At 43.3% G+C, this 27,979-nt stretch overlaps 1 protein-coding gene across 3 annotated transcripts; it reads left to right on the top strand.

Annotated features, from left to right (window-relative positions):
* The first annotated feature begins 4,002 nt into the window (after nt 1–4,002).
* On the top strand, nt 4,003–27,979 carry LOC129705105 (probable palmitoyltransferase ZDHHC11B). 3 transcript variants are annotated; one of them, XM_055648503.1, is made up of 11 exons: nt 4,003–4,254; nt 7,318–7,530; nt 10,574–10,749; nt 11,186–11,287; nt 12,158–12,282; nt 13,177–13,335; nt 14,282–14,448; nt 16,106–16,191; nt 17,210–17,300; nt 25,057–25,141; nt 25,772–27,978. In XM_055648503.1, the coding sequence occupies exons 1-11, from the start codon at nt 4,252–4,254 to the stop codon at nt 26,302–26,304; spliced, it is 1,740 nt and encodes a 579-aa protein (XP_055504478.1). In that variant the 5' UTR covers nt 4,003–4,251; the 3' UTR covers nt 26,305–27,978. The 3 variants fall into 3 exon arrangements, with proteins under 3 accessions (XP_055504478.1, XP_055504479.1, XP_055504480.1); XM_055648504.1 differs by lacking the exon at nt 11,186–11,287 and having other exon boundaries at nt 25,772–27,979; XM_055648505.1 differs by lacking the exons at nt 16,106–16,191; nt 17,210–17,300 and having other exon boundaries at nt 25,772–27,979.

Raw genomic sequence — 27,979 nt, forward strand, 5'->3', positions numbered from 1 at the left:
TCAGATGACAAATTTAAAAATTCAGGTTTCTTGGTAGTGGAGCTAGGAAAAAAAGCGGATTTGATTATTGTCATGACCATCATGTCAGTGGTTGAGTGATTTCCATACCTTTTTATACCCTACACACTATTTACCCTCAGAAAGCAGCCTTCCATTGTGCCTTTTCAGTTTAATCACATTCATGTATTTTATCTCTTTTATTAAGCTTAGTTTCATCCTAAAATGAACTCTCCCTAGTACAGCATGTGTAGGAAGGACCTGCAGATGTTGGTTTAAACCAAAGATAGACACAAATGCTGGAGTAACTCAGCGGCACAGGCAGCATCTCTGGATAGAAGGAATGGGTCATGTTTTGGGTAAAGACCCTTTTTCAGATTTGATCTGTCGCTGTATATAGTACAGCCCTTTTAAAGTGACATGGCAGTAAGTCAGCTGGGTTGTCACACCTTGCCATTTGTTTTTCAGTCAATTATTAGCAGAGTGATGGCATAGTCAAATGGTACATGCTCTCCAAACATCCTGGGTAATGATGCCCAATTTGGGTAGGGCCAAACATTTTGAGTTGTTTCAATTACTTCCTACCATCACAAGACAGAAGTGAAGAGGTATCTTGATGATTGGGCAAACTATTTTCAACTCCTCAGCAAATATAAACATAGGGCAATTAGCGAGAGGAAACAAGGGAGTAGCTAAGTGACAAGTACATTATTATCTGAGGAGTTACAAATACAATCTGTGGCTTCTTCTGGCTAAATCAATGAAGATAGAGAGGGAAACAAGCAGCAGGTGGCCACAGAGATGGTCTGTATGCATCAGTGAATGAAGATCAGATGTGACTGTGGGGAAAGTTTGGAGTTTGTGGGCATGGGGCCAAGAGCAGAACTCAAAGAGAGTGGGGCATAGGAGGAAGGGATCATACATTGTTAACTCTCCTCTTCTACGTCCCCTTCTCCCTCTGACCACACTCTTCCTGCGGGCCTCTCAGGGGCAACATGTGGCATTGTGACGTCACAAAGGGGTGTTTGTGACACGGGCGGCGTTGCCGTGACGCAGCTGATATTGTCGTGGCACTGGGAATGTAGCTGTAAACAAAGGCGATTGTATGCCAGTTGACCCCAACCGCGCTGAAAGGTGGATGCCATGGGCGATGCTGTGATCCAAGCAGAAGCTGTCGGACGCTTCCGCCTCCGAGCGGTAGGGAGGTTCCTGATCTTAACTCGCAATTGAACTTGGCTCCTCTGGCCAAATTACCAGAGACAGGGACAGGGAAACCTTGTTAGTGGTGTTGGCTGACGGCAGCATCGTGCTGCAATGTGAACTGACCTGCCCGCCATTGAACCATGTGGTGCGGGGAAGTGGCCACAGCTGGGTCGATTCACCAAGCGCCAACCCTAGGGCCAGGCTGGTGTTGGGAAACGGGCAGTGATACATTGTGGGGCTGGTTGACTTTTTGCGAGGATGCATTAGTATGTTTCTCAGAACCTAAGACCAAGAGGCTTTGTTGAGTCAAGAGTGTTTTATTGTCATATGTCCTGGACGGGACAATGAAATTCTTACTTGCTGCAGCACAACAGAATATGTGAATATGTAAACATTGTACATAACAGGAAAGAAAAGAAAAAGTTCAATAAATGACAAATATAGTGCAAACAACAAATAATAATAGTCTTTTGCAGTTCAGAGCTCAGAGCTTATTCGTAGTGTTTAATACCTTATGGCTGTGGGGAAGAAGCTGTTCCTGAACCTGGATGTTACAGTTTTCAGGCACCCGTATCTTCTTCCTGATGGCAATGGTGAGATGAGTGTGTGGCCAGGATGGTGTGGGTCCTTGATGATTTTGGCTGCCTTTTTGAGGCAGTGACTACGATAGATCCCTTCGACGGTGGGGAGGTCAAAGCTGGTGATGGACTGGGCAGTGGTCACAACTTTTCGTAGTCTTTTTCGCTCTTGGACTTTCAAGTTGCCGAACCAGGCCACGATGCAACCAGTCAGAATGCTCTCTACCATGCACCAGTAGACGTTTAGGAGAATCCTCTTCGACATGCCGGATCTCGACTCTTCTCAGGTAGCAGAGTTGCTGATGTGCCTTCTTTACAATTGCATCAGTGTGCTGGGTCCAGGAAAGATCTTATGATATATGCACGCCCAGGAATTTGAAGTTATTGACCCTTTCCACCATCGTCCCGTTGATATAAACAGGATTGTGGGTCCTCATCCTTCCCCTACCAAAGTCCACAATCTGTTCCTTGGTCTTACTGATGTTGAGAGCCAGGTTGTTGTGCTGATGGCACCATTTGGTCAGTCGGTCGATCTCACTTCTATACTCTGACTCAACCACATCTGTGATACATCCAACCACAGTGGTCTCGTCGGCGAACTTGATGGTGGAGTTCGCATTATGACTGGCTACGCAGTCATGGGTGTAGAGTGAGTAAAGCAGGGGGCTGAGCACGCAGCCTTGAGGTGCTCCCGTCCTAATTGTTATGGAGAATGAAGTGGTTCCTCCAATTCGAACAGACTGTGGTCTGTGGATGAGGAAGTCGAGGATCCAATTGCAGAGGGATGCACAGAGGCCCAGTTCCGTGAGCTTGGTAACCAACTTGGTGATGGTATTAAATGCCGAGCTGTAGTCTATAAACAACAGCCTGACATAGGTGTTTTTATTGTCCAAGTAGTCCAATGCGGAGTGGAGAGCCAGTTAAATTGCATCCTCCGTTGACCAGTTTGGTGGTTTGCGAACTGTAGTTGGTCGTGGTTCTTGTCGAGGTAGGAGTTGTTGTGCACCATAACTAACCTCTCAAATCACTTCATCACCACAGACGTTAGTGCCACTGGTCGATAGTCATTGAGGCACGTCACTTACTCTTCTTGGGCACCGGTATTATTTATGCCCTCTTAAAGCAGGTGGGATCTCATGGTTGATCCAAGGCTTCTGGTTAGGAAACACTCGGAAGGTTTTTGTTGGAACGCAGTCCTGCACACATTTCCTTATGAAGTCTGTGACGACTGTGGCGTATTCATTCAGATCCGTTGCCGAGTCCCTGAACATTGCCCAGTCCACAGACTCCAAGTAGTCCTGGAGTTGTTCCTCTGCCTTCCCAACCAACCAAGGCTGAGCTGTTGCAGCTATTACTTGCCAAGCAGTTTTCTCTCAGAGAGATGGCACAGTCAAATGACACTTGCATTCCAATAACCCAGGTATTGATGCCCAATTTGGATAGGGTCTAACATGTTGAGCTGAATCTTCAATAACAAGGCAGTAGTGGAGATTTCTTGATGATTGTGCAAACTATTTTCAACTGGTCAACAAATGAAGGACAGTTAGTTAGCAAGAAGAAACGAGGGACCAGCCAAGTGGCAAGTACGTTATTACCTGAAATTAGACACAAAATGCTGGAGTAACCCAAGGGAGCATTTCTGGAGAGAAAGAATGGGTGACGTTTCAGGTCGAGACCCTTCTTTGTTACCTGAGCAGATAGAAAATTGAAGTGGTGACCTCCTGCGGCCAAATGACCAGAGTCAGAGACGGAAACAAGCAGAAGGTGGCCACAGCCAGGGACCCTCTGAGATAAGTGGTAGAAAACAGACGTGGCTGTGGTGAAAGATTGGACTTTGTGTGAGGGGGCAAGAGGCGAAAGATCGCACATGGTTAACTCTGTGTAGGAAGGAACTGCAGATGCTGGTTTAAACCGAAGATAGACAGAAAAACCTGGAGTAACTCCGCAGATCAGGCAGCATCTCTGGAGAAAAGGAATAGGTGACATTTCGAGTAGAGACCCTTCTTCTCTCCTCAGTCCCCCTTTCCCCCGGACGGCGCTTTTCCCGCGCTCTGCTAGGTGTGGACCGCGCAGGCGCGTCGTGGCGGTTTGCAGCAAAGATACTTTGGTTTGCGGGGTCACTGAGGTGTTTGTGACGTCAGCGGGTCGTTTCCACGGCGCCAAAGATCTTAGAGGCGGCCGGCGTTGCTAGGGTCGCGGCCGGCGTTGCTAGGGTCGCGGCAGACGTTGCCATGGCGCGGGGAACGGAGCGTCAATCAGGGTTGCTGCGCGCGAGTTGATCGCGACCATGCAGAAAGACAGATGCAATGGGATGTTGTTGCGAGCCCCAGCGGTCGGTCGCTCCGGCCATATATTAGTGGCGTTGGCTGATGGTGACACCGAGATGCAACGTTGAATTACTGCCGGCCATTGAACTCTGAGCGGGGAAGTGGCCCCGGCCGGTCCGGGCTGGCCTGGAGATGGGAAGACGACAATGGTACATTTTTACATTTAAATGGAACGGGATGACTTGCCACAGGGACCAATTCATGATGATTATAATCGTCCCGCGGTTCCTCACGACCTATTTGTCACTGGGTTTTGGGGGTTTTTGCATCATTCAGCCTGGGTGCAGATCACAGAGGTGAAAGAAACAAGGGACAAAGAGTTACACACTAAATGACAAGATTGTGTGCAGTTGGTCGTGCCATTATAGGAAGCATGTGGAGGCATTGGAGAAAGTCCTTTTAATGCAGCGTGGGTTAGGAAGGGGTATTGGAAGGAGACATTGGACAAATTTGGATTGTTTACAATGAACAATTACAAATTAAACGGGACCTTAGGACGAAGGAAAGTTCATAGAGAAAACAGTATGCCCATGATATATTGAAATGTCATGCATTGGAGTTGAAATTGATGTTTTTTGCTATTTCATTATTTTGCTGGGGTTTGAGTAAAACGGAAGGAACTTCAGTGAGAAGTGTGTTTGTCAACTTCAAAACGCCCATTTCACTTGCATTTACAGAAGAGGTAATTTATCTAATTTGCAAAATATCCCTAATTTTTGCTCTCAGTATTTGTGAAGGTCGAATTTATTAAAGATTATTAAGTCTGATTGAAATATAACTAGATGATATAGTTATGAATAGGATTCCTTCTGGTCTGCCTTGGTTGATTCTCCATTTGCCTTTATAGCATTGCTACAATGTGAATCACTGCTGCAATTAAACTCAATACATGCAGATTTTATGTTTCAGGTCACAAATTAATGTGCTAAGTTATATTGTTTAAATTGGTTTTCTTATTTTCCTGCATGTTGCTTATATATTTGTGCTACATTCTTGATAACTATCAACCAGAACATGTACCAATGGAAAGTGGAAGTTCTTTAAATTATGATGGCCTTCATTTTTTTGCTTTACTGGCCCAATACTAAATTATTACTATTTCCAGTACATCATTTTAACAATAAAGAAAAAGTTCAATTCCTATCTAAATTGATCATAACAAATTGTGGTGCATTTTGTCATTTGGTTTTTAATCTGCGGACGGTTGACATGCGTAATTGGGTAGAGCAATTACCTAGAAGATTGTATAAAGGACAGTTGTTCATTATTGAAGAGGAATTTGTGTGGTGCCTTTGAATTGGATATGTTGCCAAGGTGCCATAGCAAAGTACTCTGACATATTGCATATATATATATATATATATATATATATATATATATATATGTATTGATGGGATAGATACACCAAAGGACAGTGTTCATTGTTTGGGCTTGAGACTACCTTGTATTTAGGATGGAAATGCAAAGCTGCCTGTTGCAAGATTACCAACAGCTCCCTTGTACCTATCTTACAATGAGTGGGGTTATTGGCAGCCAAAGCAAGATGATGGTAAGGGTTTTCCTAGCTTTTCTAGTGGGGAGTCTTCTATGATCGCAAAAAAGATGTGTTGGAGATTTTGGGAAATGTCACTTATTATTGCATATTGTTACTTGTAGATTTTTTTGCATATGTGCGAAGAAGTTTTGGGATATTTTGTTCAAAGTGGCTGCAAATCAATAAAAACAGTTGCTGAACTGACCAGGTTGAAGGAAGAGGGTGTAGTGTGCCCTTCTCTCCAATATTTAATGTTCACATTTTACACTTATTTCTTCTCTCACAAACAGTTGTTCTATTTGTGTGGAACTCTTGCAATAATTATCTCGCATTTGGAAATGGGTCAACCTTTTCAATCCAATGGTTATAAATCTTTGAAATTTTCCATCCTAAGGTGTATGTCAAGTCAAGTCAATTTTATTTCTGTAGCGCATTTAAAAATAACTCGTTGACCAAAGTGATTTACATCAGTGCAGGTACTAACGTGCTACATACAGTGGTACATAGATCTAACAATACATACATAAATACAGCGCTTCATCAGAGGACCTCAAGAAACGCTTGTGTGTATATGGGCCAGTCTTCATCAAAATTGATCTCTTCTTGAATGCATGCATCTTGAGACAATTCTATTCTTTAAAAAAAACCCATCTAATTCCAGTACATCTATATACTTTTAAAGCTCTGTGTGTGTGGGTGTATGTCATTTATTTTGCCTTTGATTCGTTACTCCGTGAAAACCAGACGCAAAAATGCCGAGATTTTTACCATTTCGCTAGCGATTTTACTTTTACATTCGCTAATCCACTCATTAAATGTAGTCATTTTTCTGTACACATTTTTAATAAGATCCTTCCCCCCACTCACTCATTTTTTGCCTCACGCTGGCCACCTTCTCATCGCTTGCCCCATGCGACCATAACGGTTGCTGCGGCCCGCTCCTCCACTTCCCCCCCCCCCCGGCCCGGCTCTGTCACGCTGGCCGAAGCCACATATCGGCTGGTTCCCCGCTGCTTTTCGCCGTCCTCGCTGGCGGCCCGCAGGCTCACTTGACATCACGCCCGCTCCACCCCACCCCCTCCCCCCTGTACTCGGGGTCTGAAGCGCCGAGGATGCGAGGCCATGGAGCTGACGCTCACTCTGAGGCCAACGGCTGCTGGGCGGCCCTACCCCTTTCCTCCCTTCCTTCTTAATATAATATCAATGGGGGTGGTTAGTGTGTGTGACGCCTCAGGCCGCCCCCTCCCCTCGCAACCGCGCATTGCGGGAACAGACCCAATGGGTCTGCACTTGGTCTAGTATATTCTAAAAACCACAAGCAGTTTCTTGGGTAATATTTTCATCTGTTTATCAACAAAATTAAACATGGCAAAGTACCAAACAACCATTGATTCCTTGCATTGAAGGGTCAGTGTTTATAGTGAGCACATTATACCTTGATAGACACAAAATGCTGGAGTACCACAGTGGGACAGAAGCAACATGGAATGGGTGACATTTCGGGTCGAGACCTTCTTCCTTGCCAAGTATCACGATGTGCTTAACACAAAGCAGTTGGAAGTGAAACTTTTTGTGGTTTATTATGGTTGTAAATTGAATTTCACCCCCTCAGTGAAACTCCATAAACGTTGCTGTATCAATGTTGGTTTAGGTGTGACTTTTTAATATTACATTACAGATGAATTGCTTCAGGAATTTCAGCAAAATTTGGGTATCACAACCGCAGCCTAAATTTGTGACCTTCAGAAAACGATCAAGAAGGAATGGATGGAGTTGGCCGCTGCATCCATATCAACTACTTTGTTGGTTGCTCTACCTATTTGATTTTATTGCCATATTTGGCTTTCTTATCCCAGTTATTCCAGTTTGCTGGGTGTATGCTATGTACATTGTATCCTTTTCAATACAAGCATAAAACTGTATTATAAAATACTTTTTCGGGAAGTAGTTGCCATTACTCTGCAGCCTTTCAGTTCAATGTTGCATGTTGATAAGTCGCCTCTTCTACCAAAACTAATTCATGAATAGAATAATAAATCTTCAAAATTTAAAAGGTGATTTAAAGCAGGCAGTCATATTTGTGTAAAATCTACTGAAAACATTTTATAATTAAGATGGCACAAGAGGGTACAGGAATAGACTACAAATTAATAATGTTAAAATCAAATATGATGTGAGAATTGTCCATCAAGAAAGTTGAAAAACTGACTAAACAGTCGCAAAGTGCTGGAGTAACTCGGAAGGGTCAGGCAGCATCTCTATAGAACATGGATAGGTGATGTTTTGGGTCGGGCCCCTTCTGCAGACTTTGTAAACCGATGTCTGCAATTCCTTGTATCTATATGGAACAATTCTGGAAAGTTTGCTGAAGCTCCCCTTTACCTTCAGGAAGGTGGTTATGTCTAAAATCTTATATAGGATGTTCCATTAAATCAGCTTGCATCAATGATCATGCAGCCACAAACCTTGCTGGCCACAACCAAGGAGGGTGACATGTAAAACAACAGGTCTCCTACTCTCCATCTCTGGGTCACTGCAGTTCTCCTTGTTACTTTAACTTCTCAGTCCCTTACAGACCCCACTGGCCACTAAAATGCATTGGACTGTGCTAGCATTAAGCAACTGAGTTATAGCAACAGGGAGCATTAGAGTCAGAACTCTTATTGATCCAGTCAAGTACCTGCCATCCACTTCCAGTTATATAATTTTGCATCGAATAACACTACAACGGGACATTATTGAATATTTGATAATACGACATATAAAAGGTGTAAGAGATTGTGTTGGATTAACGGGAAGTGATTGTAATAGATTCCAACATCAATGAATAAATACATTTTATTAGCCAAGGATGTATACATACAAGTAATTTGCCTTGGTGCTTTGCTCACAAGTAACAACACAATATACAGTAGACAATTAAAAATAAAACATAATTTAAACGCGAAGAATTAAATAAAATACTAGAGCACAAGGAGCCTACAGAATTTTGGCTGTTGAGTAGAGCTACTGCTCGTGGAAAAAAAAGCTGTTTTTAGCTGTCTGGCTGTGGTGGCTTTGACAGTCTGGAGTTGCCTTGCAGAGGGAAGTGCTTCAAAGAGTTTGTGGCCAATATGAGAGGGGTTAGAGATCGTCTTACCTGCTCTCTTGGCCCTTGCAGTGTACAGTTCGTCAATGGGGGGGAAGGTTGGATCCAACAACCTTCTCGGGCGAATGATGCGCTGCTGCCTCCGGTTGTCATGCTTGGTGGCTGAGCCAAACCAGACCATGATGAAGGTGAGGACAGACTCTATGATGGCAGTATAAAACTGGACCATTATTGCCTGTGGCAGATTGTGTTTTCTCAGCTGCTGCAGGAAGTACATCCCCTTGGGCCTTTTTGACTGTGGAGTCGATGGTGGCCTCCCATTTAATGTCCCTGGAGATGATGGTTCCAAGGAACTTGAATTGCTCCACAGATGTGACTGTGGTGTTGTTGATGGTGCGTGGTGGGGCTCTCCTAAAGTCTACACTCAATTGCACTGTCTTAAGAGCATTGAGCTCCAGGTTGTTGCGATGGTACCAGGACACCAGCTGTGTCAGTTCCTGTCTGTGTCGGTTCCTCCTGTCTCCCCATCCTGGATCAGTTCAATCAGGGTTGTGTTGTCCTCAAACTTGAGAGGCTTAACAGATGAGTCTGTGGAGGTGCAGTCATTGATGTAGAGAAAGTAAAGGAGAGGGGAGAGTACGCTGCCTTGCTGAGGGTCTGCGGGTCCGAGATTGCTTTCCCAGCCTCGCGGCTGCTTCCTGTCAGTCAGGAAGTTGATGATCCACTGACAGAGGGGTTCAGGCACAGTCAAGTGGGAGAGTTTGGAGTGTAGTAGCTCTGGCACAACGGTGTTGAAAGCAGAGCTAAAATCCACAAACAAAATCCTTGCATAGGTCCCTTGGCGGTCTAGGTGCTGGAGGATGAAGTGCAGGCCTAGGTTGACTGATCATCCGCTGATCTATTTGCCTGGTATGCTAACTATAGAGGGTCCAGCAAGGGATTTGTGATATTTTTCAGGTGTGCCAGCACAAGTCTTTCAGGGTCTTCGTGATTTTGGAGGTCATTGCGACAGGCCTGCAGTATTAAGACCAGTAGTCCTTGGCTTTTTGGGTACAGGAACAGTAATGGGGACTTTGAAGCAGGCAGGGACGGTGCAGGTTTGCAGGAACCAATTGAAAATATCTGCGTAGACTGGTGCCAGTTGTTCGGCACAGCGCTTGAAGGTAGAAGGAGAAACATTGTCTGGTTCTGGAGATTTCCGGCTTTTCTGTTTCGTGAATGGCTTTTCCACCACCTCAATTGCTATTGTTAGTGATGGAGAAGTGGCCAGACTGATGTTGGGCAGCAAGGAGGGGGTGGGTAGTGTAAGTGGGTGTGAAAGTGGTGATTGGGGAGGAGTGTGTGGGGGAGGGATGGGGTACTGTAGATTAGTTATTTCCTACTAACCAATTGTAGTGCTGAGTAGCTGTAGTGTAGTAGTTACTCCGCCTAATATGCGATTTATATTACCAAGAGCTTGCTTACGTAATTCAGGCTGAGTAGCTGTTAGGTACTGTATCGTTCTGCAGACCAATGATGTAAGTGGACTTTGTCCACTTACATATGTGTTGTATTTTGTTGTGTGCACAACTCCATTCATTACACGGTATATTTTAAAATTGGAAATTGGTGTTTAAGTTCTAATTTTAGTTTTTACTCTTTTATAATTGTAGTTATAACGTTATCATTTAAGTAATTAAAATACTAAATGGACAATCTTTACCTGCTCAACTAAATATTTTGGAGAAGGCCACTTAGCGTTTTTCATGTCTAGTTTTATGTCAAAGATTCAAAACTGATATGTAAAGTTTTAAAATAATATAATATTGCCATCCATTCAGTATGTTGAGCCTTAACTCTGTTACAGTGGTTTGGTGTTGTGTTTTCATTCCACATCATACTTTACACATTTGCAACAACAATTGACCCAGCCGATGTCAAAGTTCGAGCCAAACGCTATAATAGAATACTGCCTTTGTTTGACCGCAACCTTCATCAACATGTCATTGAAAATGAGTACTGCTTTCTCTGTGAAGTTGAAGTGTAAGTGCCAAGAGTGTTTTATTGTCATATGTCCCGAAACAGAATAATGTAATCCTTTCTTGCACTGCCACAATGGATAGTACTCTGGAAACGCCATAATAAACAACAGAAAAAGGTCAGTATACTGAATTTTTTGTAGTTGTTTATTATGGCATGCATGTATTAAATACGTATTAAATATATTTACTACATATTACTCTATAAACACCATGATAAATGTTTACAGAGTAGTATCCTTGCCTATCTGTTGTGCTGCTAAAAGTATATTTAATATATTGCATACAACTATACAATAATATACTGAATGTTTGTTTATAATGTTTAGAGTACTGTGTGTGTATGTGTGTATATATGTATATATATATACATATTCAATTATTTGTCATAAATTTAGGATCATAGATATTTATAGGTTTTTTTGATATCTTATTCACAGAGGTATGAAGACCAAGCATTGCAGTATGTGTAACAAATGCATAGCTAACTTTGATCATCATTGTAAATGGCTCAATAATTGCGTAGGAGTCAGGAATTACTGGTAAGTCTGATATCTGTGTGCTAGCATTAATAAAGAAAAATCTAGATTGGGGAGTGGGGAGAATCAAAAGTGGGATAGAGAATCAAAAGTGGCATTTTCACCTTTTTAACATAGCTCAATAATCAAAGATCTTATCGATCTAATAAGAATCAGTTAGATCACTAGTTAGATTCCACATGGAGAGCTTCCACGTTTTGAAGATAATTATTTATATTTTGACTGAAAATATTTTAAATTTATTTGCAAGGAAATTCGGTATTAAGTCAGTCCTTTTTTTTTTAATAACGTGAAACAAAGTGCTGGAGTAACTCAGCAGGTTAGGCAGCATCTCCGGAGAACATGGAAAGGTAACGCTTCAGGTCAAGACCCTTCAACCCAAACGTCACCTTACCCATGTTCTCCAGAGATGCTGCCTGTCCCGCTGAGTTACTCTTTGTGTCCTTTTGTGTATTAACCAGCATCTCCAGTTCATTGCTTCTACTTTTTTTATAATGTGTCATTCAGATTATGCAATTATATTTACACATTATGTTACACATGTACCTCTTTTAATACAATTTAATTCTGTAGTCTTTGATAACAGAAAATATCCATAAAACATTTTTGATGAGTACAATATATGGAATTTTCATGGTCTGAAGACGGGTCTCGACCCAAAACGTCACCCATTCCTTATCTCCAGAGATGTTGCCTGTCCCGCTGAGTTACTCCAGCATTTTGTGTCTACCTTCGATTTAAACCAACATCTGCAGTTATTTCCTACACATGGAATTTTAAGTTTCAAAGCACTGAATTAATTACAATGTATTGTTTAAGGTTCATAAATATCATGTCATACATTATTAACATTTGACTTTCTTTCTGGTGTAGGTTTTTTCTGGGCTGTGTTATCTCAGGTATAATTGGTGCTCTACTAATTGTATGCCTTTCGTCCTTTGTGTTCATTGGCTACTTTCTGAATCGAGATATTCTTCGGACCAACCCACTATATGAGTGTAAGTTTACCTCATTGAGTTTTAATTTCAGTAACATGATATCTGTTCTTAGGGGTTATGGGGAGTAGGCAGGAGAATGGGGTTGAGAGGGGAAGATAGATGAGCTATGATTGAATGACGTAGTAGACTTGATAGGTGAACTGGCCTAATTCCGCCCCTAGAAGTTATGAACATTTCTGACATTGTACAATCATGGGTTATTTGGCTCCATGCATTTATCAACTGAATTTTGCAAGGAAATTTTTAAAAATTTGTCTGAGGTCAAGCTGTATCTCTAGTTTTTAGTTTTAGAGATACAGCACAGAAACAGGCTCTTCGACCAACCGAGTCCACACTAACCAGTGATCCCCGTACACTAGCACTACCCCACATACTAGGGACAATTTTACAATTATACCCTGCCTATAAACCTTGCATCTTTGGAGTGTGGGAGGAAACCGGAGCAGCCGGAGAAAACCCACGCAGATCACTGGGAGAGTGAACAAACTCTGTACAAACAAGCACCCCGAGTCAGCATCGAACCCGGGTCTCTGGCACTGTAAGGCAGCAACTCTACTGCTGCGACACCATGCCACCCTAGACTAAACTGAACTAAAACTAAGATATCAGTCACTCAAAGGCCCATTGTCTTGGTGGCAGCACTGAGTCTGTATTGAAGGGGTTAGCCTGGGAAAACTGGGAAGGAGAAGAAGTAGGGTTTTATCCAACGCAAGGCATCATCTGGCAGAAGATCTTCACATGTAATGGGGGTAGAGACTGATTGTTGGAATGGAAATATTGAAAGTTCCTCTACACTGAGTGGTCAGAACTTATACCATGAACCATACAGAGGTAAGTGGAGGAGAAAACTGGTGGAGATTAAATCTAATTAAAATGTTATACTCTTAATTCCAGCAACCGTAGGTGGTCCTGAGGTCTGGATTCTATTTCTCCCACTAGTTCATGTTTATGTGAACACTGCTACTTTTCTTACTATCACTGTGATCGCCATTGGACTAGGTCTGGGTTCACTAATAACTGAAATTCAGCTTCTGTACTTCCACATCTACCTGTGTAAGTAATGTACTAAATGTCTACTCCACTATTTTTGGCTATAAGATCGACCACTTGTATGCTGCTTTGTTAAATAAATTAAGACAAATATTAAAATATCTCTTAAAAATTCTGTTACATGTAAACGATTGTTAAAAATTAAACTTGATCAAATCTCTGCCATTACGTAGTTTGCATCATAGATAGATCATAGAAATGACGACAGACCATACAAACCAGTACAGTCAAATACAGTACAGGCACCTCGTGCTTTACAGGCGTTTGATTTTATGTGTTTTTGAAATAGTGCTCTTCATTTAATACCAAAGTTTATTTTACACGCTTGTATTTTTGGAATAATGCACACAATTTTACACCTGGCAGTGTAGTCGTGTATATGTTTAATTTACTCTTTTTTGAATTTATGCACTGCTTTTCAAGAATGTAACCCTGCGTATAATTCCTGTGTTTTCGCAGTTACAACATTCCAGATGCACTTTGTTGACTTCCAGTCATGAACTGGGGCACTCAACATTGGTATATGCATGAAAATTAGGCTTAACTGAGGTTTTGCCTGTGATTTTTATGTCCATTAAATTATACAGTACATCCCAGAGAGTTAAAAAGGTACCCCTGACCCATGTGTACCAGTCATTCAGGCATGAGCATAGAGCTGGAAAATATCTTCACAATATTCCATCAAGATTCCTTCAGCGTTTCTGTGGGAAGCAGTTTGGTTGGCCATACAAAAATTAGGCTTTAAGCATGGATACAGTGAAAACATTGCATGCATGCAAAACCACTGTATCAGGTGTAGGTGTAAACAAAATAAACATGTTGGCTTTTACCGCATGAACTTCACAAAGTTTCTTTAATAAAGGTAAGGTCGTATGCTGGGTTTATGAAGCATTTATGAAGTTTGTGACTGCAGATGGTACATAACTTGGATTCTATTCTTCTCTGATAGTATGGTACCGGATAAGCACTTTTGATTATGTGATGCGCCAGCGTCGACTGCGTGCAACAGAAGTTCCCCCCGTGCTTCCAACTGTAAATGCAAGGCCAAAGTCAAGTCCCGATACAATGCCAACTACAAGTTCAAATCCAAAAGCTTCACCCACAACGTCTCTTCAGGTAGGAAAGTGTGAGTCTTCCAAAATGTGGTGCGGCCGTTTATATTTTTAGATACTGTCATGTTCAGAAAGTTTTTGCGTGTGTTATCGGGTTAAGCGGATTAAAATATTTGTTGTGGGTTAAAAGAGCAGTGGCAGCTCTTGTTCTGATGTAGTTCGATGGCAGGTGAACAGAAAATAATCTCTTCAAAGATAAACACAAAATGCTGGAGTCACTCAGTGGGTCAGGCAACAACTCTGAAGAAAATACATAGGTGACATTTTGGGACCCTTCTTCAGTGTGACCCAAAACGTTACCTATGTATTTTCTCCATAGATGCGCCTGACCAGCTAAATTACTCCAGCATTTTGTGTCTATCATTGGTATAAATCAGCATTTACTGTTTCTTTTTATTACATTAAAAATTTTTTCAGATTGGTTTCAGATTTCCACATTGTTCCTTATATTCCTCCGTTCTGTAATCAATTGCTTCATATGAGGCAGACTTAATTTTAGGTTCTTGTTTTGCATCCAAGATTTTATTTAGTTTAGTCTAGAGCAGGGGTCTCCAAACTATGGCCACATCCGGCCCGCCACGCGATTTTATCCGGCCCGCAGCAAGCTCTCAACACGTTCCGTGCAGCGGGCTATTTAGCAGGTTCTGTGCTAGTGGGTTCTGTGCTAGCGAGATAAAACAGTGCCCCCACTTGACCGCCCCTCCCCCGTCTTTCCTTGACTGGCGTCAAAATCTTTTTTTTCCCCCTCGGGAACCCGACAGCTCCACGTGTAAGTTTCCTTTTCTGCCCCAACCCCGGGCCAGGCCATCGCCGCCCTGCATCAGGGAGGACGAGCATCCTGGAGCTGGAAAAGGGAGTGGCCGAGGGTACCCGGAGCGGCCTCTCCCCGCTCCCAGTCCCCGCACTTGCTGCAATCCGGGGGTGGGGAGACACCATTCCGGGTACCCTTGGCCTCTCCCTCCCTCGGCTCCAGGGACGCTCGCCCCCCCCCCCCCCACCCGACATTATCGCCGCACTGCTGGAGAAGACGCGGCCCGCAGTAGTTTACAGAGAGAGAGAGAGAGAGAGAGAGAGAGAGAGAGAGCGAGATTGATTAAATTGATAAAACTGATAAAACTGACATTTCTTTATTTTTTCCTATCTCCTGCAAAAATGTGCCAAATATATAATTTGGCCCTCGTACTGCAAAGTTTGGAGGCCCCTGGTCTAGCGATACAGCGCATAAACAGGCCTTTTGGCCCACTGAGTCTGCGCCGACCAGTGATCACCCTGTACACTACCACTATCGTACACACATGAGGGACAAGCTAATTAGTCTACATAACCTGTACGTCTTTGGAGAGAGGGTGGAAACCGGAGCATACGGTTTAAAACCAAGCAGTTCACGGGAAGAACGTACAAACTCTGTACAGACAGCACCCGGAGTCCGGATCGAACCCAGATCTCTGGCGCTGTAAGGCGCTGCTGCTATGCCACCCTGCTGCCCTGTTGATGAGAAAGGAGGTTGAGAAAGGAAAAATGCTGGATTAATAAACTAATGTTAAATAAAAAGTAAATTAAAAACAAAATATCTCCGGGTCACTGAAAGAAGCATATATTTTAGTGAAGATTATTATAGAGGCAGAAACTCAAAATGGAATGGTTATTTCTCTATTTTCCAGACTAGTGAAAATATGAGCGTTCAGCCAGTTGGCATTAGTGGACTTGTCATTGAAAGCACCTCATTGACTAACCCAAAGACAATGAAGTAAGTCTTTTCTCTAAAGGGGCTGTCCCACTGTACGAGCTAATTCAAGAGCTCTCCCGAGTTTAAAAAAAAAAAATCAAATTTGTGGTAAGCACGTAGAATGTACGTAGCGGGTACGTCGGAGCATGGGACGTCTCTTAGCGGCTTGTAACGCTAACGGCAGGTACTCGGGAAACACGGTAAGCTCATGAAGACTCGTGAAGATTTTTCAACATGTTGGAAAATGTCCATGAGAGCCCCGAGTACCTACGAGCGGCTATTAACGTAATTCTCGTTCGAATCAGGGGAAACTCGTGAGAACTCTTGAATTAGCTCGTACAGTGGGACAGCCCCTTAACTTTCCACCCCACCTGCAGTTAAATTGATAACCATTTTAACAGAAGCATTGTAACAAATGAAAAAAACTGCATTATGTAAATTTGCCGCATTTCGTCAGTTCAAATCAAAATTATTTTATAATGAAATTATAATTCAGAAAAGATAAATGGATACAATACTATAGAACTTTATTGATATTGTAGCATTCTCGCCAAATTAATCTGACTGGGTTTGTAAGTAACCGAGCTGTAAGCTATTTAGATGGGCTGTAGTTTACAGTGTCAACGTGTGCTAATTTTCTCTGTGGAGGGTTCCTGCCTGTCTTGGGCAGTTCATCAGTCTTTCTCATTGCTAGAGTGTCTAAGTTCTAAACACTACTTTGAGTTGGTTGGTCATTGCATGCATGAATATTAAATTCTTTGTGCCATAAAGAGTGCACATATTTTGGGCCTATTTTCTAGTTGGAAATCTTTTTGTGGGTTTTATTGATTCTTCGCAGTAAAATAAGCAAATGTGGAAAGCGCATAAAGAACTGCAATCAAACATGCTCCATCCACATGGAGGATTTATCTGTCGTTTTTATCTTTACTAGCGTGAAAAATCCCACACTTTATTGCTTAATTGGACAAAACGGTCTAGACAACCTCATTATTTCTTCCTTTCCATTATTACCACCTAACAGTTGTCTGTTTCATTATAGGGCATTAGGGAAAAATCAGGTTGCTGGCACAAACTCAACCATTATCCAGATGGAGAATAAAACGTTGCCGATCAGAGGACATAAAGTTAAGGTCAGAGGAGTAAGAATTAATAGGAACTTGAGGGGCAACTTTTAAACATGGTAGATATTTGAATTGAGTTACCAGAGGTAGTTGAAGCAACTACTGTAACAACTTTTAAAAGGCATTTGGGCAGAAACCTGGATTGGAAAGGTTTAGCGAGGTATGTGCCAAATATGGGCTAGTGTAGTTGGGACATCTTGGTCTAAACATGAGTATAAACACACACAAAGTTCTGGAGTAACCCAGCAGGTCAGGCAGCGTCTCTGGAGAACATGAATAGGTGGTGTTTCAGGTCTGGATTCTTCTTCAGACTAAAACGCCACCTATTCATGTTCTCTGGAGATGCTGCCGGACACTGCTGAGTTACTTACTTTATTGTAAATCAGCATCTGCTGTCCCTTGTAGGTCTCCTTGCAGTCTAACGCCACTGTCCCACTTACGTGTCCTTGGCACGCTAATTTATGTGTGTGTGTATATATATATATATTACTAAAAGTCTCCTTGACCGGTTTTGGCCTTCTGTGCTGCGATTTCTGAGAGAACGCCACCACCTACGGCCGTCATTTTTGGCCACCTTGCTCAGAGCCCCCCTCCGCTGCATGTGTGCCGAGGATTTTTCCCGTCGATTAAAAATGACAGAGATATTAATGTTTTTACAAAATTCCCCATTCTCTCTGCTGCCCCTGCTGGCGGCAAGGGGGAGGGACTATAAAACCAGGAAGTGGTTCAAGATGGAGGAAGGCAGAGGGTCACGTTTCTCTGAGCTGGAACACTGAACACATGTCTACTCAAATGTAAGTGTCCTTAGTGGTTCTAAAGCTTGCAGAATGTGTCTATTGGTTCTAAAGCTTGCAAAAAGTGTCTCTATTGGTTCTAAAGCTTGCAAAAAGTGTCTATTGGTTCTAAAGCTTGCAAAAAATGTGTCTATTAGTTCTAAAGCTTGCAAAAAGTGTCTATTGGTTCTAAAGCTTGCAAAAAAAATGTCTATTGGTTCTAAAGCTTGCAAAAAGTGTCTATTGGTTCTAAAGCTTGTCTATTGGTTCTAAAGCTTGCAAAAAATGTCTATTGGTTCTAAAGCTTGCAAAAAATGTCTATTGGTTCTAAAGCTAGCAAAAAAATGTCTATTAGTTCTAAAGCTTGCAAAAAGTGTCTATTGGTTCTAAAGCTTGCAAAAAAAATGTCTATTGGTTCTAAAGCTTGCAAAAAAAATGTCTATTGGTTCTAAAGCTTGCAAAACAATGTCTATTGGTTCTAAAGCTTGCAAAAAATGTCTGTTGGTTCTAAAGCTTGCAAAAAAATGTCTATTGGTTCTAAAGCTTGCAAAAAAAAGTCTATTGGTTCTAAAGCTTGCAAAAAAAGTCTATTGGTTCTAAAGCTTGTAAAAAATGTCTATTGGTTCTAAAGCTTGCAAAAAAATGTCTATTGGTTCTAAAGCTTGCAAAAAAAATGTCTATTGGTTCTAAAGCTTGCAAAAAATGTCTCTATTGGTTCTAAAGCTTGCAAAAAAAATGTCTATTGGTTCTAAAGCTTGCAAAAAGTGTCTATTGGTTCTAAAGCTTGCAAAAAGTGTCTCTATTGGTTCTAAAGCTTGCAAAAAGTGTCTATTGGTTCTAAAGCTTGCAAAAAATGTCTATTGCTTCTAAAGCTTGCAAAATAAATGTCTATTGGTTCTAAAATGGTTCATAACACTAGCGCTCCAGAAAGCGCACCCGCCCCCTCCCTCCCCTGGTTGGCTTGGCTTGGGTGTGTCTTGAAATTTAAAGGCACTACTTACTGCAAATGGTGGCATGAAGTTGAAAGGCACTACTTCCTGCAAATGGTGGCTTGGGAGCTTTGGCTTGAAGTTGAAAGGCACTACTACTGCAAATGGTGGCTTGGTTGCGTTGGCTTGCAGTTGAAAGGCACTACTTACTGCAAATGGTGGCTTGGTTGCTTTGGCTTCCAGTTGAAAGGCACTACTTACTGCAAATGGTGGCTTAGTTGCTTTGGCTTGAAGTTGAAAGGCACTATTACTGTAAATGGTGGCTTGGGAGCTTTGACTTGTAGTTGAAAGGCACTACTTACTGCAAATTGTGGCTTGAAGTTGAAAGGCACTACTTTCTGCAAATGATGGCTTGGGTGTGGCTTGAAGTTGAAAGACACCACTTACTGCAAAATTATGGCTTGGGTGTGGCTTGAAGTTGAAAGACACCACTTACTGCAAATGATGGCTTGGGTGTGGCTTGAAGTTGAAATACACCACTTACTGCAAATGGTGGCATGGGAGCTTTGACGAAGTTGAAAGGCACCACTTACTGCAAATGGAGGCTTGGGAGCTTTGGCTTGACGTTGAAAGGCACTATTACTGCAAATGGTAGCTTGGGTGTGGCTTGAAGTTGAAAGACACCACTTACTGCAAATGGTGGCTTGGTTGCTTTGGCTTGAAGTTGAAAGGCACTATTACTGCAAATGGTGGCTTGGTTGCTTTGGCTTGCAGTTGAAAGGCACTACTTACTGCAAATGGTGGCTTGGTTGCTTTGGCTTGAAGTTGAAAGGCACTACTTACTGCAAATGGTGGCTTGGGAGCTTTGACTTGAAGTTGAAAGGCACTATTACAGGTGCACAACCTTTTATCCGACAGCCTTGGGACCAGACACTTTTCGTAATTTGGAATTTGTCGGTCTTCGGAATGGAAATTTTTTAGCGTAGATTTTAATGGCTGGCTCAGTGATAGAGTGCCCGGCTCATATCCGCAAGGTCGCGAGTTTGCGCCTTGATCCCGGCAGTTCCTTGGTCGCGAGTTTGAGTCTTCAGTGTAGTTTTTTCTTGCAGAATAAATGTCTGTATGAAATGCAGTGTGTTGAATGAATTCCTGAATTTGTAAATGTGACCGCAGCATTGAATCACCTCCCGCACTCATGTCACCCTAGCGGGGCTTCATGCCCTAAGGCGGCCTAAGGCGACATTTTCACACTCTTATATCCGTGTGCAGCAGAGACGCCAAACGTGAGCTTTGGTGTGCAGACGACATCCTGGAAAAAATGTCTGGTTTCTTCCAGGTAGGCGATATACCCTCCCGCGCAATATACCCTCCACTTCTCTTTTTAGTTCCCCTTTCTTCCAGGACCGATCCGAGGTTCCGCTGTCACCTCTGCGGGCCGCCCTCGGTGAACGCTCACTCAACTTTGTCTTGGGATTCCTACTCTCCCGGTCAATGTACCCTCACCTTCTCTTTTATGAATGGGGATTTAGTTCCCCTTTCGTCGAGGACCGACCGGAGGTTCCGCTGTCACCTCTGCGGGCCGCCCTCGGTGAACGTCCTGTCTCCCTGTCCCTGGGATAGTAGGGGGCGATCCAACAGCACAATCCCCTCCTCCCCCTCCCCCCCACCCCCAACTCCAGGGGAATCCGCTCCCCGATGGGCCGCTACGGCGACAAGTGGCGGTTCGCCCACAGCCCGAGAACAAGACGCACCTTGCGCACCAGCAGCAGCTGCCCCTCTGGAGTTGGAGCGGGGCTGGACTGGAGTTGCTGATCTGGGATCTCCGTGCTTGCAGTGGGCCTGGGGGTCGGTGTCCCGATGAGGGGGCACAGCTCGGGCTGTGGGCGAACTGCCACTTGTCGCCGTAGCGGCCCATCGGGGAACGGCTTCTGGTGGTCCCGATGTCTCCCGCTAGTTTGCAGTTTTCCTCTGGAGTTGGAACGGGGCTGGGCTGCTGCTGGCTGTGGGTCTCTGGGATCTCCGTGCTTGCAGTGGGCCTGGGGGCCGGTGTCCCGTTGGTCCTGACGTCTCCGGTGACTGGCATTGCCGACGTGAAGACAGTGCAAAGCCCCCACGCCGGTGCAATGGGCGGGGAGCTGGAGAGGGAAGGGAAGGGGTCACACACATGGCCGGGAAGCAGAGGGGTGTAGGTGGGGTGAAACTGAAGGGAGCGACAATCTGCAGCTCCCTGCCCGCTGAGATAAAAAAGTTCCCACGCAAGACTCACGATACACTGTGTATCGTGAGTCTACCGTGGGAATTTTTTTAACTCAGCGGGCAGACAGCAGCATATTGTCAATTATTAACCCTCCCGCGCAATATACCCTCACCTTCTCTTTTATGGATGGGGATTTAGTTCCCCTTTCTTCCAGGACCGACCTGAGGTTCCACTGTCACCTCTGCGGGCCACCCTCGGTGAACGCTCACTCAACTTTGTCTTGGGATTCGTACTCTCCCGGTCAATGTACCCTCACCTTCTCTTTTATGGATGGGGATTTAGTTCCCCTTTCGTCGAGGACCGACCGGAGGTTCCGCTGTCACCTCTGCGGGCCGCCCTCGGTGAACGTCCTGTTTCCCTGTCCCTGGGATAGCAGTGGGCGATCAAACAGCACAATACCCCCCTCCCCCTCCAACTCCAGAGGAATCCGCTACCCGATGGGCCGCTACGGCGACAAGTGGCAGTTTGCCCACAGCCCGAGCTGCGCGACCTCAAGAACAAGACGCACCTTGCGCACCATCAGTTTCTGCCCCTCTGGAGTTGGAGCGGGGCTGGGCTGGAGTTGCTGATCTGGGATCTCCGTGCTTGCACTGGGCCTGGGGGTCGGTGTCCCGATGAGGGGGCACAGCTCGGGCTGTGGGCGAACTGCCACTTGTCGCCGTAGCGGCCCATCGGGGAACGGCTTCTGGTGGTCTCGATGTCTCCCGCTAGTTCGCAGTTTTCCTCTGGAGTTGGAACGAGGCTGGGCTGCTGCTGGCTGTGGGTCTCTGGGATCTCCGTGCTTGCAGTGGGCCTGGGGGTCGGTGTCCCGTTGGTCTTGACGTCTCCGGTGACTGGCATTGCCGACGTGAAGACAGTGCAAAGCCCCCACGCCGGTGCAATGGGCGGGGAGCTGGAGAGGGGAGGGAAGGGGTCACACACATGGCCGGGAAGCAGAGGGGTGTAGGTGGGGTGAAACTGAAGGGAGCGACAATCTGCAGCTCCCTGCCCGCTGAGTTAAAAAAGTTCCCACGCAAGACTCACGATACACTGTGTATCGTGAGTCTACCGTGGGAACTTTTTTAACTCAGCGGGCAGACAGCAGCATATTGTCAATTATTAACCCTCCCGCGCAATATACCCTCACCTTCTCTTTTATGGATGGGGATTTAGTTCCCCTTTCTTCGAGGACCGACCGGAAGTTCCTCTGTCACCTCTGCGGGCCGCCCTCCGTGAACGTTTTCAAGGACCTTTTTTCAAGGACTGAAAAAATGTCGCTATTCGGAGATTTTCGTTATTTGGATCTTCGGATAAAAGGTTGTGCACCTGTACTGCAAAAGGTGGCTTGGTTGCTTTGGCTTGCAGTTGAAAGGCACTACTTACTGCAAATGGTGGCTTGGTTGCTTTGGCTTGAAGTTGAAAGGCACTACTTACTGCAAATGGTGGCTTGGGAGCTTTGACTTGAAGTTGAAAGGCACTTCTTACTGATAATGGTGGCTTGGGTGTGGTTTGAAGTTAAAAGGCACCACTTACTGCAAATGGTGGCATGAAGTTGAAATGCACTACTTACTGCAAATGGTGGCGTGGGTGCATTGGCTTGAAGTTGAAAGGCACTACTGTAAATGCACTTACTTCCTGTTTGCACTGTATATTTGATTTTAGATAAATATTGATTTTAGATAAAACTTACGGCTGTGATTTTTGGCCATCTTACTCAGTCCCCCCCTCCGCTGAGCAGGTGCAGAGAATTCTTCCCATCAGTGAAAAATAAAAGTGTTATTAGTTTTTTAAAAGATGTTGAGAATCTCTCTCCTGTCAATCACTCCATGAAAGCCACACCTTTTCCGGTGGGGGGGAGGGGTTATAAAACCCGGAAATGTGGGTGTGGCTCAGTCTCTGCAAGATGGAGGAGGGAGAGGTCACGACTCGCTGTCTTTAGTGGCTTTGCACCCTACTACAAATGGTATGAAACTGCACTTGAATTTGGTGGCCTTGCACCCTGCTAGAAGTGATAAGAAACTGCACTTGAATTTGGTGGCCTTATAGCCTGCTTGAAATAGAATTTCAAGGATTAGCCGTGAATCAACTACCAGCCCACCAGCCGTGAGTGAGTGAGTTGCCAGCACAACAGGCTTGATTGACTGAGACGCCAGCCCCAGAATCCATTTGGCGCACAATTTGCATACTAGCCCTCTGGAAACCAGTCCCTTCAGCCCACAACGCCCATACTAGCGCTCCAGAAAGCCCCCCCCCCCCAACTGGCCACCAATATTAGAATTGGTGGAGAGGTGGAATATTGCGTTGGATGACCAGCCCTCCTGTGTGATGCTGGGACCCAATGGGTCCCACTTAGTCTAATATATATATATAGTATATATATATATATACTAGACCAAGTGCAGACCCGTTGGGTCTGTTCCCCCAACGTGTGGTTGTGGGGAAGGATGCGGCATGCAGCGTCACACACTAACTATCCCCTCACGCTAATGGAGGGGAGGAGGGGGAGAGAGAGGGGGGGGAGAGAGGGGGGGGGGGGGAGAGAGAGAGAGGGGGGGGGGGGGGGGGGGGGGGGGGAGAGAGAGGAGAGAGGGGGGGGGGGGAGGGGGGGGGAGAGAGAGTGCCGTTTTTTTACTTCAACCCAAACCCAAACAACTATTTGCAGGCAGTGCTTTTTTACCTCTAACCATATTTTCATTTTCAAACCAAATTAAGGGTACTCACAGTGCTGTAGACATTTGTCAGTGTCATTCAAAGCTCTGATTGAGGCACACCACTTGCAGAGACTATTGAGGCACACCACTTGCAGAGACTGATTGAGGCACACCACTTCCTGGTTTTATAGTCGCTCCCCCTCCCTCCAGCAGGGGCAGCAGAGAGAATGGGGAATGTTGTAAAAACATTAATATCTCTGTCAATTTTCATCGACGGGAAAAATCCTCGGCACACACGTGGCGGAGGGGGGCTCTGAGCGAGGTGGCCAAAAATGACAGCCGTAGGTGGCGGCGTACTCTCGGAAACCGCAGCATAGAAAGCCGAAACCGGTCAAGAACAGAGATTTAGTAATATAGATACACACACACACACACACACAGACACGTGTGTGTGTGATACACATATATACATGTGATATAGATGTATATAATTACATATATTTCTCTAGTTTCTGATATATATACATATAAAACATATTCATTATATATATATCAATATACATCAATCTCTCTCCCTCTATGAAATCCTAATATTGTGAATAAAATATCAATGAACACAAAGGCTAGCAGGACAGGATCAAGGATTTGGTTTAGTCCAGGGATCGGCAACTTGTTTTTTTTTGGGGGGGTTTTGCATAGGGGCCAGGACCCTCTGGGACTAGCTGCAGTTCCCACCAAAGATCATCTTTGGTTCCCAGGTCACCTGCGAGTCCTTGGTCTAGCTGTAGTTCCTTATCCAGTCCCGGCGGCCGCTGACAGCCACCCGAGCTACTGAGTTAGTTTAATGGGGAACCTGAAGAAAGACAGGTTGTTTCGCCTACATTGGCGATTCGAGCAATTTATAGCAGAGCAGTACAGAGCAGTACGCTACGCTACGCTTGGAGATACGCTTGTAGATGTGGACGCCATGACCAAAGATCATAAAGCGTAAATGGATTTTTTTAAAGTGGTGTAAAGGAAGTTTGGAGACTATGGAAATAATTAAAATAATGTGTTTGTTTTACATGTGTGGCTCTGTCAAATTTCTAACGGATGTGTATATATATCTCTCTGGGGGAGTTTTACATTGGACGATCAATCTGAATAACTAATGGTAATCTTTTTTTGTCATTGTAGAGGAAGGCCAAATCGAACAGAGACGTAGTTGACGATATGCCTTCAACCAGTGCCTATATTCCACCAATTTCTTTCATCAATACGGGTAAGGATTAACTAATTAAGAAGCAATCAAGCTAAAAATAATGTACTTTTTTTACTATATGTCAAATTTCAGGAAATTCATACTGGCCTGTTTTTTGTTTATTTTCTGGAGTTGAAATGAGCTAATGTGTACCTTAAAACCATTTTTTTTTTAAATTAAAAAAATACACATGCTGGAGTAATTCAGCTAGTCAGGCAGCATTTCTGGAGATCATGGATAGGTGACGATTCTTCAGAAGGGTCCTGAACTTACCCATGTCCTCCAGGGATGCTGCCTGACCAGTTGAGCCATTCCAGCACTTTGTCTTTTTTTAAATATAAAACAGTGTCTGCAGTTCCTTGCTTCTTAATATAAATTCTTTTTTTTAATAGATGGCAAAACTATCATTCTTACTGCACTTTGTTTCCGTCTAGTGAAATAGTTTCAGCTGTAAGAGTCAACAAGTACTTATGTTGATTTTCATTTTGTGTTGAGTGTTAGTTACTGTATGGAGTTTTACCAGAAGTTTAATTAATTATGGTGCAGTTCTTTGTTTCTAATATTCCAGGTAATCGGAAGAACATATAAATGTAATGAAGAATTTCCAGAATGATTTTGTTATTTAATTCCACCTGTTTGCTCATTCCACAGAAAAGGTTTCTTCGTTGCAGACTAGAGCACTGCCTGTCCCAGGCCACCCGTCAAGGTCTTCTCTTCCACTCGCACGGAAAGGGATCATTGTAAGCAAGCAGAAAATCTATGTGCGGGCTGCAGGCCCTCCACCTGAGTACCATTCCGATTCTGTGGAGTCCATGATTGAAATTCCATTGGCCCAGACAAGCATCGGGGGCAGTGCAGCAACTGCCAACCAAACCAACACAAACTCAATTTACTACTTCAGGAAGGTTTCTCTGAGTCAGATTCCCAAACACCAGTCTTTAGCTGGAGAAGTAATGGTGCCCCCATTGCATCCAAACAAAAGGAAGAGAGTTAATAGATACCCAGGCTTAGATCCCAAGAGTAAGAAACCTCCAAGTGCTCCTTCTGTGGTTATCCTTCAAAAGAGTGATGACATGCCCCTCCCTGTACCGTTGCATAAATCTAAATCTGGATCTGGTAACAGGAGATTCGTCAATAAGGTCTATCCAGACCTACCGGCGTCTCATGCTCCAGACAACAAATAACTTAGACACAAAAGAAGACACCATTTGGATGATTTTAACTTCACATGTTAAAACTAGATCCCTAACAATCATCCAGGTTTGATATGTGAGAATGACAAAGGCATGACACATGATTTTACTTGAACATAGCAGTCTAAACTGTAAATGCTCAATATATTTCCCCTTTTTCTATTCATACATCAACAGGGGGCGAGATATCTCCTCTTTAATATGCATATATCAAAAAGGATTGGTATAATTTCCTCTAATCTCCGTACATCAATTAGAGTTGAAATAATTTGCTCCTTAATATCCATTCATTAATGAGGGTTGATATTTCCTCTAATGTCCATACATCAATGAGGATTGATATAATGTCCCCCTTTTAAATCCATACATCAATAGGGGTTGTAAATAAGTGGATATAGTTTATTTTTAATATTAATGTTATTTATTAATATACATCTATATATCATCAGGCCAATTATGAAATTAAACTGTTTCTCAGGGCACAGATTCACCGCTAAGTTTTGTAAGTACAGTATATATTTTTAAACATTCTGCTTGCCCTCCAATTTACAAATTGTGTACATTGGAATTCGAAATTGTGACAATCTGGGGCAAACAAATGTAACAGATTCTATCCATCCATTTCCTGGAAGCGTCGTATTTATTTTGTGTGGCCTTAGCATAATTGTCAATGTAGTCTTAAGAATCTTTGATGTCCATTTCATTTGAATCTTCCTCAATAGATAATCACGTGCCAATCGCTTTATGTGGTACATCTGTACATCAATAAGGGTTGATATAATTTCCCCTTTTTATATCCATCCATCACCAGAGTTTTAAAATAAATGTAAATAGTTTTTATTTTTATAAGAATATTATTTATTATTAAATACACATCTATATCCTCAGGCCAATTTTGAAATGGAACTGTTTCTAAGGCGCTATGTTTTGGAAGTATTTTTTTAAGCATTAAGATATCCAATTTACAAATTAGATATCAGTGACAATCTGAATAGAAATTTAAGAGGTTCTTTTAATATAGTTACTGGAAACATCGTTTTTTTTGTGGCCTTAGCAATCTTTTAGTGGTAGTATGACGGATCTTTTTAATGTTTATTTTATTCTATAGATAAGTTTAGGAGCCAATCTCTTTTTTGGATGTAATTTTCATTTTAAGACTGTAATACTGTTTCGTTATTTAAATAAACATTCAAAAATACAGCTTTTTTAAAGTAGTATCATTGCTTCACTATAATGTCGCATACAATTAAGGGTTGGTTCCTCCTGTTTTCTATAACATTTCTGCAATGTAAAATTAAATATTGGGAAGACCAAACCGATTGTCTTCAGTTCCTTGCCACAAACTGCAACAATTTTTGCTCGCCTGTTTGTGATGGCACTGGTATATTCACAGCTCTTTTTCCACTTATTTATCACTAAGCTGTGTTTCTCATCCCAAATAATTCCCATCATCAAGCTTAAATAATTCCTACTCCTTCACTGCTTCTGGTCATCTAATGCTGAAACCCCTTGATGCCCTAGTTCCTTCCATAATTGATTATATGAATGTACTCAAATCTCCTTTGTTCTGCATTGTAAGCTTAGGTTAACCAAAACTCTGCTACCTATAAGCGTGTGTCAGATCCTGTCCATCAATGTGCTGGATTGTAAAATTCTTGTCCTTGAT

This window comes from Leucoraja erinacea, chromosome 17 (assembly GCF_028641065.1).
Source record: "Leucoraja erinacea ecotype New England chromosome 17, Leri_hhj_1, whole genome shotgun sequence".
Lineage (NCBI taxonomy): Eukaryota > Metazoa > Chordata > Chondrichthyes > Rajiformes > Rajidae > Leucoraja > Leucoraja erinaceus.